This window comes from Echinops telfairi, unplaced genomic scaffold, assembly GCF_000313985.2.
Source record: "Echinops telfairi isolate 266 unplaced genomic scaffold, ASM31398v2 ScPeMD7_60;HRSCAF=208, whole genome shotgun sequence".
In the NCBI taxonomy this organism is placed as follows: Eukaryota; Metazoa; Chordata; class Mammalia; order Afrosoricida; family Tenrecidae; genus Echinops; species Echinops telfairi.
In genome coordinates this window covers 2546159-2560229 of record NW_022103958.1, presented here as the reverse complement: position 1 = coordinate 2560229, position 14071 = coordinate 2546159, and the positions used below count along the sequence as shown (strand labels likewise).

The 14071-nt window shown below is 37.8% G+C and overlaps 1 protein-coding gene across 1 annotated transcript; it reads left to right on the top strand.

The window, feature by feature from the left end:
* Positions 1 to 1174: 1174 nt before the first annotated feature.
* Positions 1175 to 3354, top strand: LOC101643095 (olfactory receptor 4A47-like). Its single transcript, XM_013006103.3, has 2 exons — positions 1175 to 1241; positions 2429 to 3354. Exon 2 carries the CDS (start codon positions 2437 to 2439, stop codon positions 3352 to 3354), a length of 918 nt encoding a protein of 305 aa, XP_012861557.1. The 5' UTR covers positions 1175 to 1241; positions 2429 to 2436.
* The last annotated feature ends 10717 nt before the right edge of the window (positions 3355 to 14071 follow it).

Here is a 14071-nt window from a genome sequence, read left to right as displayed (position 1 = left end):
ACTATCTTATACTCTGTGTCCACAGAGATGGCATCAATACCTGAAGCTGTTACATTTTAAGACAAGAGAAAAGGTACCTCAAAGGAGAAGTTGGGTGAAAGGACTGTTTGCTTCTGCAGGTAACTCAGGAGGCATTTTTATACATAAGAGTCTTCACTAGTTTTTGTACATTGCTAAAGTACATGTGCAATGGGAAAGTCATAATGGGAAAGTCATAACTTTTAATATTCTTCTAAGTGATTCTGATCATCATTCATGTTAGAAATACTTTGTGAACAGTAAAATATGTAAGAATTGACTCTATTTTGTAATATTATATTGGATTTGTTCATGCTATACAAATCCAGAATAAGTCTCCTTTCTCTAAGATTAGTGTTCTTAGAAACGAGTTCAAGTGTAACTGTTGTAATATTTCAATATTAAATGTGGGTATTTTAGTGGGCAGACATTTGTGAATACCATTATCGCATCAATTGTAGTGTCCTTTAAGTTTTGTTTGCTAATCTTTTGATTATTAGAAATCAGTAGCCTGCATAAAACTTGAATGGTTGACTTTCAAGAATATAAGATGTTATTCAAATAAGCAAGCTATTATTTCAATCCATAGGAATGATAGGCAGTATAAGAACAGGATTATAATTGATTATTGTGAAGAAGTTTGTATATAGGATGGGGTTGTTTGCTTGAAATAGATGTGAAGTTGGGGGTTAGATTATTTAAACAATTGACACTTTATAGTATATACATGTGTGGACAGAACAATGCAAAACAGAGGAAAATAGGTGATGCTGGAAACGTAAGAAAAAATTCCATCAGCAGTGTTTTGAGTGTAATAGGGAGAACAGGATCTAGTGCACATTCAGAGTGCTCGGCCATATTTTGAAACAAGGGTAATTCATGAAAAGTTAGGAGGTCAGGTAGAATTATGAGGGTAGATATTGAAGGCAACCTCAGTAGAAACTTAGTATCTGCATGGTATTACTGAAAGTGCTAAAGACATTGCAAGACTGGTGAATATTAATTATTTTTCGATGTACATATATTTGTAGATATGTTGTTTTGTTTTCTTTTCGTTGAAACCTCCCTTCATATAATTTTCATCATTTTATGCATATTGGAAGTACAAATGTAAGCTGATTGTAGCAAGACCACATATATAATTCCATATTATCCCATGTTCATATAATCATATGCAAATATTTATAATCATAGTTTTACAATTATTCTTTTCTTGTTTAATAGTGTCTTATTGAAATCTCTCCAACAGTAGAAGTATAGGTCTAATTCATTCTCAATAGTTTTTTGTTTGTATGCTTTAAAATACATACACCCTTTCTCTTATGATGGAATCCACTTTAGACTTTTTTCCTTTTATTTTGTTATTTAGAGCCTTATAAATCACACAGTCATTGATAGGAGTATATCTTTGTCACTTATAATTAATACATTAAACACTTTTTTTGACTGGTGGATAGGAATAAAGTGAAATCTGTTTTTTATTTTGCATTTTGCTATGTACCGGTGAGTTTCAGCCTTCTCTGATATATTTGATGACCCCTTACACCAGCGGTTCTCAACCTGTGGATCACGAACCATTTGGGGGTCGAATGACCCTTTCCCAGGGGTTGCCTGATTCATAAAAGTAGCAAAATTACAGTTATGAAGTAGCAACGGAAACAATTGTATGGTTGGGGTCACCACCACACGAGGCACTGTATGAAAGGGTCGCGGCACTAGGAAGCTTGAGAACCCCTGCTCTAGACAAACATTTCCTGTAACGTTTATTTATATCCTTTGTTCACTTTCCCATTAGTTTTTTTTTCTTTGCTCACTAGCTATATAGAACTCTTCATCTAGTTTATATTTTAAATTTATGTATATCCTATAAAATGTAAATGCTTTTCCAAACTTATTTTTTCTATTGACTGTGGTCATTGTATGTTTAGCAATCCTTAAAAATTTTGCAATTGTAAAATATGTCTAGTTTTGACTTCAATTGTTATTTAACAAGATTCTTCCATTTCTACATTGTCCAAAATAATTTTTTTTACTAACTGAAAGCAAATGCAAAGTAAATCTTATTTTATTTCAACATTACATTTTAATTTCTACTTTAGTTTTATTTATATTATAATATTATTTACTTTCAGATAAAAGGTTAGCATACCAGGCTCATTTATTTAATAATCTGTCTTTTCCTCATGTATGTTTCTAATTTGTTTCCCCATTAGTTTATACATTCACTGAGGTTAGGGGCCATCTTTTAATCAGACTTGCATTTTTATAGCTTTGGATAGTGTTGGAAAATAATAAATCAAAGTTGTCATTCATTGAATGAATAAATAAATAATCTTAAGATTGTTGATAGTTACCAGTTATCATTATACTTACAGGTTTATAAGTCCTGAACTCAGACCTAAGGACACAGAAGAACGTATGGAACTAAGGAAAAATGTGACTGAGTTCATCCTCCTGGGGCTCACTCAGAGTCTTCAAGGTCAGAAAATATTATTTGTTATGTTCTTGCTCATGTACATCGTCACAATGATAGGCAACCTCCTCATTGTCGTGACTGTGCTGGTCAGTCCAACCTTGAATGCCCCGATGTACTTTTTTCTTGGTTACTTATCATTTATAGATGCTGTTTATTCTACTGCAGTTACCCCAAATATGATTAGAAACTTAATATATAAGAAGAAAACCATTTCATTTAAAGCTTGCATGACTCAGCTTTTTATAGGACACTTATTTGGTGGGGCTGAGATTTTACTTCTAGTGGTTATGGCCTATGATCGCTACGTGGCTATTTGCAAGCCCCTGCATTATATGACCACAATGAGTCAACGGGTGTGTGTTCTGCTACTGCTGTTCGCCTGGGTTGGAGGTTTTATGCATGCTATCGTTCAGCTTCTCTTTGTTTACAACCTTCCCTTCTGTGGCCCCAATGTCATAGACCACTTCCTCTGTGACATGTACCCCTTATTAAAACTTGCTTGTACTGACACCTATGTCATAGGTCTCACTGTGGTTGCCAATGATGGAGCAATATGCGTGGTCATCTTTTTGCTATTATTCGTTTCATATGGAGTTATTCTGAACTCCCTGAAAAATCTTAGTCAGGAGGGGAGGCGCAAAGCCCTGTCCACTTGTGGCTCCCACATCACTGTGGTGGTTCTTTTCTTTGTCCCTTGTATTGTCATGTATGTGAGAATTCCTTCCACCTTACCCATGGATAAATCTTTGACTGTATTTTGCACTGTTATCACCCCTTTGTTGAACCCTTTAATTTATACTCTGAGAAATGCAGAGATGAAAAGTGCAATGAAGAAGCTCTGGATTAGAAAGCGCAAGTAAGATGAGAAACAATTGCATCCCCACTTACAGTGAAGACGTTCTCCTTCCAAAAGGCTCTGTATAATTACTTAATTGTAATATAATTTTCTTCACATTAAATAATCTGTAAATGAGAAAATTTTGTGCATCCTTGTACTGGTATATTTTATTCAAAAAACATTTTATAGATTTTCACTTTTTAGCAGAATATATGTTTATTTTTTCTAGTCTAAAGTTGTCCTGTTGAAACTAAAGATTTATATTCTATGTGGTGAGTTATGCTACAGTTAATCCCAGTAATTTATTTTAGTTGATGGAACATTTTGTCATGTCTAAATAAAGCTAATGATTTTCTCAGTACTAATCGCTCTCATTACAAATTGTATTGTAATAGAATAGGAAATGACTCAATGTTCCCCACATAGAGACAGTCCATGTGAATATTCTAATTGTATTATTTTTGTATCAGTAAGGTATAATATCAGTAAGGATAATAGTTTTCTTTTCTTGTATATTAAATTAAGGCAGGAAAAGAAGGATGCCTCAGAATTGTAATACCAATCATCCAGTTGTGGTGGGATCAAGTTCAACTTAATGTGACTCCTTGTATTGCATAGCAGAATTTCTTTCCTTTGGATTTTCATGATGGTTATATTTCAGAAAGAAATATACAGGACTCTTTTTATTTCTTAGTTTACTTGAACACCCAAACTTAGCATAGATAGATGAGTGGTTAAACATATGCGCCACCCTGGAATACTTATATATTAATAAGAAGAAAGGTTAATATACAAAAAGAATCTAAATGATTAGGGTAAATAGGAAGAAAAGTAACAAAATCTTATCCACTTTCCCAGTTGGAAAATGTGATCTGCTCAGACAAAGCAGCTTTGGGGGAATTATATTTTCATAAAGATTCATGTTCAATTAACAGGTTAAAGTATCTGTTAAGACCTTAGTTAGTTTTAAATACAGCCATCTCTTTCTTTCTAAAATATGTCTCATGTCTTTCTAATGGGACCCAGTTCTTGCCTCTCATAATTAAAATTTGGAAAAAACAATAATTAATGAATTCAAATATATATGGCTGAACTTGACACTGCATTATATTGCATGATTTCATTGTCAATAATGATGCTGATATGTTATTCTGTTTCTAATATCACATCTCTTCCTCTGGGAATACAGTGTTTTATATCATGAAGGAATTAGAATATATTTTTCTATTTAACAAATTCTCATTCTTAAATTGTGCTGAACATTTCTATTTCAACTGGGCTTAAAATAAATATTACTTTCCTCTAATATTTCAGGAAATATATGCATTCAAATACATTCATGATTTCGGATTCCTCTATTAGCCTGTTTTTATGGGGTGGAAAAGGGGATGGGAGTATGTAGGCTATTTACACTAGTAAAGCAGGTATTGTATAAGGGCAAGTAAAAAATATTTCTACTAGGCTTACAGTTCACAAACACATTTCCCCCAAAACAAACCATGTTTAAACACGGCTTGGCAATAAGCAGATGAGGCAGACACATTTCCTCAATAATGCACTTGTCTTGGTCTCATTCACTGCCACTGAGCTGATTTCTACTCATATTGACCCTATTGGACAAAGTAGAGCTGCCCCTGAGGGCTTCTAAGGTTGTAAACATATATGGGAGAAGGAAGCCCCATCTTTTTCCTTAAAAGCAGCTGGTGGATTAGTACTTCTGACTTTGTGGTTAGTACTTCTGACTAGTGTAAACCACTAGTCCACCAGGATCCCTACATTAATCTAATTAAACTCAAATCAAACTCATTATGCTCAAGTTTATTATGACTCAAATTGACAATAAAGGACAAAGTATAACTGCCCCTATGGTTTTCCAAAATGGCAAACCTTATGGGGTAGAAAGTTTCATGTTTCCCCTGGTGGTTTTCAGATGTTTGACCGTGTGGTTGGTAGCCCAACATGTCCTCTACCCACTATGCCACCAGTGCTCCCTACTTAGGCCTTCTTAAAGATAAAAATAAAAGCATATTTTTTCTGCTTTTGATTTTGTGGTCAGAGATAATATCACATTTTTAACAAAACTGAAGTGGACATCTTCCAAATCATGGAAGCTCTGCAATAATTTTACAGAAATGCTACCCCATAGAAGATGATAGATTTTAGATTGATAAAGCATATTAAGGAAGGTCTGGAAGGCATACAAGATGAGCCAAGAGAAGGAAAACAGTCAACTTTGAAGAAAGAAGAAACTGGCTGAAGTCTATAAATGGGTGGAAGAAGACCTTGTTATAACCATTGATGATATAGCTATTGAAGTTGGATCATGTAATATTCTTTGCCAGCACCATATTTCTAATGCACTGATTCTTTTCTTGGCCTTTCTTATTCAGTGTCCAACTTTGACTTGTATATGTGGTGAACGGAAAGGTCATGTTTGAGTCAGGGACATTCTATTAATCTGGGTGGACTAGAGAAACAAATCCAGAGACACTAATATGTATGTAAGAGAGAGTTTTATATCCAAGATTAATTGAATATTAAGAAAACACCCTGGCCCAGTCCAGATGGAGTCTCTAAGTTTGATATTAGCCAATATACCTGATACTAGTCCATATATTCTTCTACAGACTCACGTAGCCCATGCAATAATGATGAAAGCAGGAAGATCACAGGCCATTGGTTGAGAAATCTCTGGACACATCTCAGCACTGGCACAGTGATTTCTATGGCTCCTCAAGCTCCTGGGCTCTAGCTGCCATCTGCATAGCTTCATGTGGCTTGTCAACTGAATGTGTAACAGAAAGAGTGTGTGTCCCACCTCCAGGGAGGAAGAAGGAGTTCCCAGAATCCTCATGAGAAGATCATGCCCATACAGAGGCATCACTGACTATGACCTGATTGATAGCCTAGACTCCACCCCTTTGCTCAAGTTGGCAGGAGTCTATGTAACTGCCAGAGCCACATTATTCCTCAAAGTGGCGTTCTAGTTCTTTAGCATTTGGAATAGGTCTTGTGAGGGTGATTTGTCCAACTCTATGTGTCATTTGATTTCTTGACCGCTGCTTCCATGAGCACTTATTTTGGATTCAAGCAAGATGAAATCATTAACCACTTTAATATTTTCTCTGTGCATCACACTGCTATCTTTGTGTCAATGTGTGCCTTTTGTTTTTCTTTACATTGAGTTGCAATCCATACTGAAGACTGCAGTCCTTGATCTTCATTTACAAGTGCTTCAAGTCCTCCTCATTTTCAGAAAGCAATGCTGTATCATCTATATTTGCAGGTTCTTAATAATCATTTCTCCAATCCTGATTCTGAGTTTTTCTTCATATAGTGCAGCTTCTTGTACTATATGCTTAGCATACAGATTGAATTATTATGGTTAAAGGATACAACCCTGAGTCATACGTTTTTATTTGAAAACCCATAGAACAACCAAACTCAAACATAATGATAAAGAGGTTGGTACACAGCCTCTTGGTGTTTTGCTCTGTACTGTGGTACAAAGGGTTGTTATGAATCTGAAGAAAGTCCATTGCACCTAGCCGTCACAATCCATACTATGAACTGAATGTCATCAGTAAGTGGCTCAAGTCCATTCACTTTTAGCAAGGATTGTTGTGTAATCTTCTTAGCACAGGTTACTAGTGAATCTTCCTCCAATCTCCATGCCACCTTCTGTTCTTACAGTCTTTATTCTCATAGTGTTTGATCATATTTGATCACTATAAATCAAATAAATATAGTGAAAGCACATATCCACGAGTCATATTTTAAAAAGTTTAAACTATACTGAACAAATGGCAAATTCAAAGGGAATGGCATTATATTCATCATCCAAAATAATATTTCAAGATCCATTTTAAATGACAATTTAAATCCATTTTAAATTTCTAATTTTTAATTAGAAATTATTTTGACGGAGGAGCGTCAAGATGGTAACAGAGTAGCACACACCCGAGGGACTCCACAGAAATCAATGCAGGAGAGCCACTGAGAGGGATACTCTACTCTCTCAGGTCAAGGAGGAGTATCATAAAGATAAGTAGATTAAGATCTACTAGGTTTTAAAGAGCTGTTGCCTTACCATTAACCGATTGGTTTTTAGCTTTAGTCTTGACACAGTCATAGCTGGGGCTGCCCCAAATGCTTTACTTCAATATCGCCACAGCTGCCACCACCTTGGGGCTGTGTATAAAACCCTCCACCACAACTCCCCGGTTGGCTGGCTGAAGCTCTTTTATTTTGTTTATTTTTCTCTTCTCTCTTTCCTGCCACAGTTGTGGCTGGCTCATTTTTTGGGTTTGTTTGTCTTTCCTAACACCCCAGCCAGCTTCTTGGGAGTTCCCCCATGTCTAGGGCAACACCGCCCACCTGCCCACCCTCCACAGTGCTCCACATGGCTGGGAAACCTCAGCCTACCATCTGCAGCACTCCAGGATCCTGGGGGAATTTCCACTCACCCTCCGTGGTGCTCCCTGCCACCTAGGGGAACATATAGGTCACTCCATGTGGCTGAGGAAATGTTCACCTGCAATCTGAAACACTTGGAGAAATGAAGCCCACCCTTCTTGGTGTCCCACCCTACTGCAGGAACATCTGCCTGCCTGTGCAGCAATCCACCCTGCTGTGGGAAGCCCCACCAACCTTCCAGGGTGCTCCTTGCAACCTTGGGCAATGCTGCACACCCTCTGTGATGTTCCAGACCACAGTGGGCACCCCCACATGTCCTCTGAAGAACTCCATGCTACCATAGGTCATGCTGCCATGGCCTCCTGTGTGATCGACTGTAATGGTACCACCCTTGCAGCCTGCCACCATCTGACCAACATCCTCTGAGAAGGCCATTCAACTTGCCCTCTAAATAATAGAATCCCAGTTGGCTAGAGAGAGAGTGAAACCCCAGAAGGATAAAGTAGTAGTGCGACTCTGCTGCACAGTTGGCTACAGGCAGTCCAAAGAAGCATTCTTACAAGACTACCAAAGAGACAGCCAATTGTTCTTTGACTCTTTGGAAAATGGTGCCAAGTTCTCCTAAAGTGGAACGAAGAAAGCAATCATCCCCAACAACCTCAACAAAAAAGCAGGAGAAACAAAATGCAAAGTTGGAGGAAGTCCTGAACCTAACGACGTGCACAGTAAAAGTAGATGCTGATCTATTACCGAAAAATATCTTCAGAATGATGTTTGGAGTTATATAAGATATGAGGGAAGCAATACAGACAAATAATGAAATGATAGAGAAGCTAAAGGGCACGCATCAAGGGGAAGTACAAGAGTTAAGGGACAACATCACCAACAGCCTATAAGAAGAGAAGAACTATACAAGTGAACTTGAGGACAACTAGGCAGATTTCAACAAATGGGAAAGACCATCAAACAAGTTAATCAGAGAATCTGAAGAAAATTTAAGTACAATGTTTAATGCTATGAAGAGAAAAAACATTCAAATAATTGGATTACCAGTATAAGACACAACCAAGAAGTCAACTGCAAAAAAATAGGGATGGTATTCCTGGAAGAAAACTTCCCCACTATAATGAATGACAATCAGGCAACCATTAAGGAAGCAGGGAGGACACCAGCTAGACTGAATCCCAGGAAGAAGTCACCAAGGCACTTAATAGTTAAACTATCCAAATTTGAGGAAAAAAGAGAAAATCATAAGAGTTTCTGGGGTAAAATTAGGCAGTCACATATTAAGTTACTCATATAAGAATATGCTCAGGCTTATTGGCAGACACCATGAAGAAATAAAGAGAGTAGAGTAACATCTTCAAAAAGTTGAAGGAGAACAATGCCAAATTAGTTATCCAGTCAAGCTATCTATCAAAATAGACAGAGAAGAGTCTTTCTGGAGAAGGGAAAACTCAAAGAATGCATTCAAGAAACCCAGATCTACAAAAAAATCTTACCAACCCACTATGGTCAGAAGAACAACATGCATTGAGCACAAATAGGAGACCACTGCATAGAGCAACTCCACTTACAAGTCAACACATTGAAAACAGCCCCCACAATAACATTAGCCCAAAGGTGAAAAGAAGGCAAAAATGAATCCCAACCCCCAACACACACATACACACAACACACTGACAAGAAGGGAGATAGGTAAATACCCAACACAAAAAGTATGAGATGACATCACCGAGTCCACAGATTGATGTAATAACGGATTTTTCAATGAACTGAACTCACCTGTTAAAAGATAGAGACTAGCAGAATGGCTTAGAAAACTTAACCTTTTGATCTATTGTCTAGAAGAGACACATCTCAAGCTTGCAGACAAATATAGGATAAGAATTAAAGGCTGGTGAAAAATATAGCAAGCAAACAGCAATTCAAAGAAAGCAGGTTGCAATCATAATCTCTGACACAATTGATCTCAAGTTACAAGCCATAACAAGATAAGGAGGGGCATTATATAATGGTCAAGGGATCAGTAGACCAAGAACCTATCAATATAATAAATATATATGCACCCAAGGAGAGACCCACAAAATTAATCAATCAAACCCTCAAAAAGATGGGGAAAAAAGAAACCACAGTCTCGACAATCATAGTAGGGGATTTTACCTTTCTCCGAGAACGATAGATCATAGGGAAAGAAGCTTAACAAGGAAGCTACAGAACTATGCAATTGTATTAATTGAGCTCTTGATGCAGATGCAAAAATTTCTAATTCTTATGAAGTACACATGGCACCTATACAAAAATAGACCACATGCTGGGACACAAGTCAAGCCTGTGTAAATTCAAGCACATAGTGATGACTCAGTCTTCCCTCTCAGACCACTACACAAGAAAGCTGGGAATCAACAAAAAGACAGTTAAGAAAACCAAGGCAAATAATTGGAGGATGAATAACTCCCTACTGCAAAATGAGTGGCTACAGGCCCAGCTAAGAGATGAAATTATGAAGTTTTTAGAAAACAACAAAGAGAATACAACATACCAAAACATTTGGGACACAGAAAAATCAGTTATCATAGGAACCTTGAGAGCAATAAATGTACAAATGAAAAGGGAAGAAAGACTTATGATTGATACGCTGCCAGAAAGCCTCCAGAAATTAGTGCAGACTCAACAGAATAATCTGACTAATAGCAAAAGGAAAGAAATAATAAAAATCAAGGCAGAGATCAATGAATCCGAAATCAAGAAAACAATGCAAAAAAAAAATCAATGCAGCAAAAAAGCTGGTTCTTTGAAGGGATTGACAGAATTGATAGACCATTGGCAATCTTAACCTAAGAAAGGAAGGAACAAACATCAATAGCCAGGATGAGGGATAAAACGGGAAATTACAACAGACCCTAATGAAAATAGGAGGTTACTTACACAGTATTACGAAGGCCTGTAATCCAATGAATTCAACAACTTGGAAGACATGGACAAATACTTGGAAACACAGTCCCTCCCTAGATTATGCCAGATGGAAGTCAAGAAGCTCCACAGACCCATAACAGTAGAAGTAGATAAGGTTATCAAGGGGATACACACTAAAAAATCCCCTGGGCCGCATGGATTCACAGGAAAATTTTACCCCAGAGTCAGGGAAGAACTGACACCAATCCTATACAAACTCTTCCAGAGCATAGAAAAGAATGACAAACTCCCAAACATTTTCTATGAAGCTAGTAGAACCCTGATAGCTAAAGATGGCAAGGGTCTCACAAGAATTGAGAAATACAAACTGATATCTCTAATGAACACCGATGCAAAAATCATTAACAAAATATTGTCCAATAGAATACAAAAGAATAGAAAACAAATAATTCATCATGACCACGGGATTCATTCCAGGGATGTATGGATGGTTCAACATCCAAAAGTTCACCAACATTATTCGTCACATTTGACAAGGAAAAAGATAAAGACCACATGATAATATAGATGAAGAAAAACCATTCAACAACCTCCAACACCCATTCCTGTTTAAGACACTCAAGAACATAGGGATGGAAGGAAAATTCCTCAATACAATACAAGCAATATATGAGAACCGACAGCCAACACAGTAGTCAATAGAGAAAAGATGAAAACATTCTGATAGAAAATGGGCCCAGATAAATAGGCCCCTTGTCCCTTCTTTTTCTCAATATCGTACTGGAAGTCCTAGCTACCAACATAAGGTAAAGGAATGCATCTGATGAAAGAAGAGGTAAAACTATTGTTACTTGCAGATTATATGATTTTATAGATTGAAAACCCAGAAAGCTCTACAAGAAGAGTGCTGGAAGTGATAGAGGAATATGGCATGAAGACAGGATACAAGATCAACACACAGAAGTCTATTGGATTGCGTATACATCGGATGAAATCACAGAACAGGAGCTTACAAAGGTAGTACCCTTCAAAATTGCCAAGCACAAATTGAAATATCCAGGGATATACCTAAACAAAAAAACCAAAAGATTTGTACAAGGAAAACTAGAGAGCATTATTACAAGAAAACAAATGCGACCTCTACAAATGCAAGAATATCCCTTGCTCATGGATCAGAAGACTCAAGATAGTAAAGATGTTAATCCTACCCAAGGCACACTATAAATTTAAAGCTATTTGATACAAATAACAACATTTTTAAAGGAATTTGAAAGACTGACTACCAATTTCATGAGTTGAGTAGGAAAGAAGCCCACAATTGGCAGAGAACTCCTGAAGAAAAGGACAAAACAGGAGGGTTTGTTTTACCTGACTTTAACACCTATTATACAGCCCCAGTGGTCGAAACAGCATGGGACTGGTTTAACAACAGATACTCAGACCAGAGAACAAATAAATACAGAAATAAAAACATCAGTATACTTAAAACTGATAAAGGACAAAAAATATCAAATGGAAAGCCGACACCCCCTTTAACGTGTGATATGGGAAAAAGGAATATCTACCTACAGAAAAATGAATCGAGATTCTCACCTCACTCCATGCACCGGAATAAAGTCAAGGTGTGTCACAGATCTTGAGGTGAAACCCAAGCTATTGGGGCCAACAATGAGGGAATTGTTACAAACATAAGAAATTTGGAGCAGGAAATACATAGGCTATCAGATATTGAGAAGGACACAAATACAGAGGAAGCACTACCTGACAAGTGGGATATACTGAAGATAAAACATCTGCGTACATAGAAAGATTTCTATGAGTAATCTCATAGAAATTACTTATTACCAAGTGTAATAAGAGAGCCCACAGACTGGGAATAAATCTTTAACAATGACACAACAGACAAAGGACTTGTTACTAAACTCTACAATACTCTGCTAGCCTACAACAAGAAAAAACAAATAGCCCACTGAGGAGGTGGGTAAAAGAGCTGAACAGAATTTTCCCAAGGGCGGAAATACAAATGGCTAAAAAAATAGGAGAAAATGTTCCTGATCATTACCCATAAAGGAAATGGAAATAAGAAAAAAAACTATGAGATACCGCCTAACACCCTCAAAGATAGCTCAATTCAAAAAACCAGAAAGCAACAAGTATTGGAAGGTGTGTGGTGAGATAAGATCTCTTGTCCATTGCTGGTGGTCCTGTAGGTACCTGCATCCACTATGGAAATCAAGCTGGCAATACCTAAAACAAATGGAAATCGAGCTACCATATGATCTAGTAATCCTCCTACTGGGCATATACCCAGAAGAATTAAGAAACCAACCCAAACCAGACATCTGCGCCCCCATGTTCATTGTGGCATAGTTCACAATCATGAAGAATTGGAAACAATCTAAATTTCCATCAGCTGATGAATGGATTGAAAATACTCTGGTATGTATATGCAATGGTATTTTATGCAGCCCTTAAAAGCAAGAATGAACTCATGATGCACCTAGTATCATAGGAAGAGTTGGAGGAAATTATGCTAAGGGAATTAGATAAGCACAAAGGGACAAGTACCACATGAGTCCACTGAGGTAAGCTCAAAAAGTACAATGGGCATTGAAGATAAGCTACTTCATGCATAATTGCTGGGTCAAGGTCCAGGCACTTTTACAGGGGTCAGACCCAAACCTGGGAACCATATAGTAGCCAACTTAAAAGGAGAGGAAAAGAGAGAGAGAGAGGAAAATATGACAAGGTGGTCAGGGAACAGGGCACTAATCCACCCATGAGGAGAGTATCGTTTATCTCCATAGGAAAGGGAGAGAGGGGCCAGACCTCATCTTGCAACACCAAGCCTTTAGGGCCACATACTGGCATCAAGCAGGGAACTAACAGAGAGGACAACAGGGTTGGACCCAGGCTGAGATATGTAGACCCCTCTACAGAAGAATGTAATACAGAGAATGGCACTGAACATATAGCCCAGGAAGAGTGGCAGGTCTGTCCAGACCACATGGGTGCAAACTAAGAGTGAGAGAGAACCTCATCATGGACCACCAAGCCCAAGGACAACATCCCTGCTTGGAGCAGCTAATGCACAGAGAGGACCATAGGGCTGGCCCTACCACAAGACACGCCATCCCCTCACTGACCCACACAACTCCTGGGGACAGCGCTGGACACACTGCAGAAAGTGTGCCTGGTCTGCCTCCTACACAGTGTGGTAAAACATGAAGGGAATGCCACAAGGCAGCATGGGAAGAATTGTAACCAAGTCCCTGAGGGATCCTGAAAACAGACTTCTGACTCAGGGGACAGGACTCGGTACCTCATCAGACTGGATTGGAAAGCATCCTTAAGGGTCAGAAGACAGACCTGGAGTTATTTATAGCCTTTTTGTTTTGCTTCTTTTT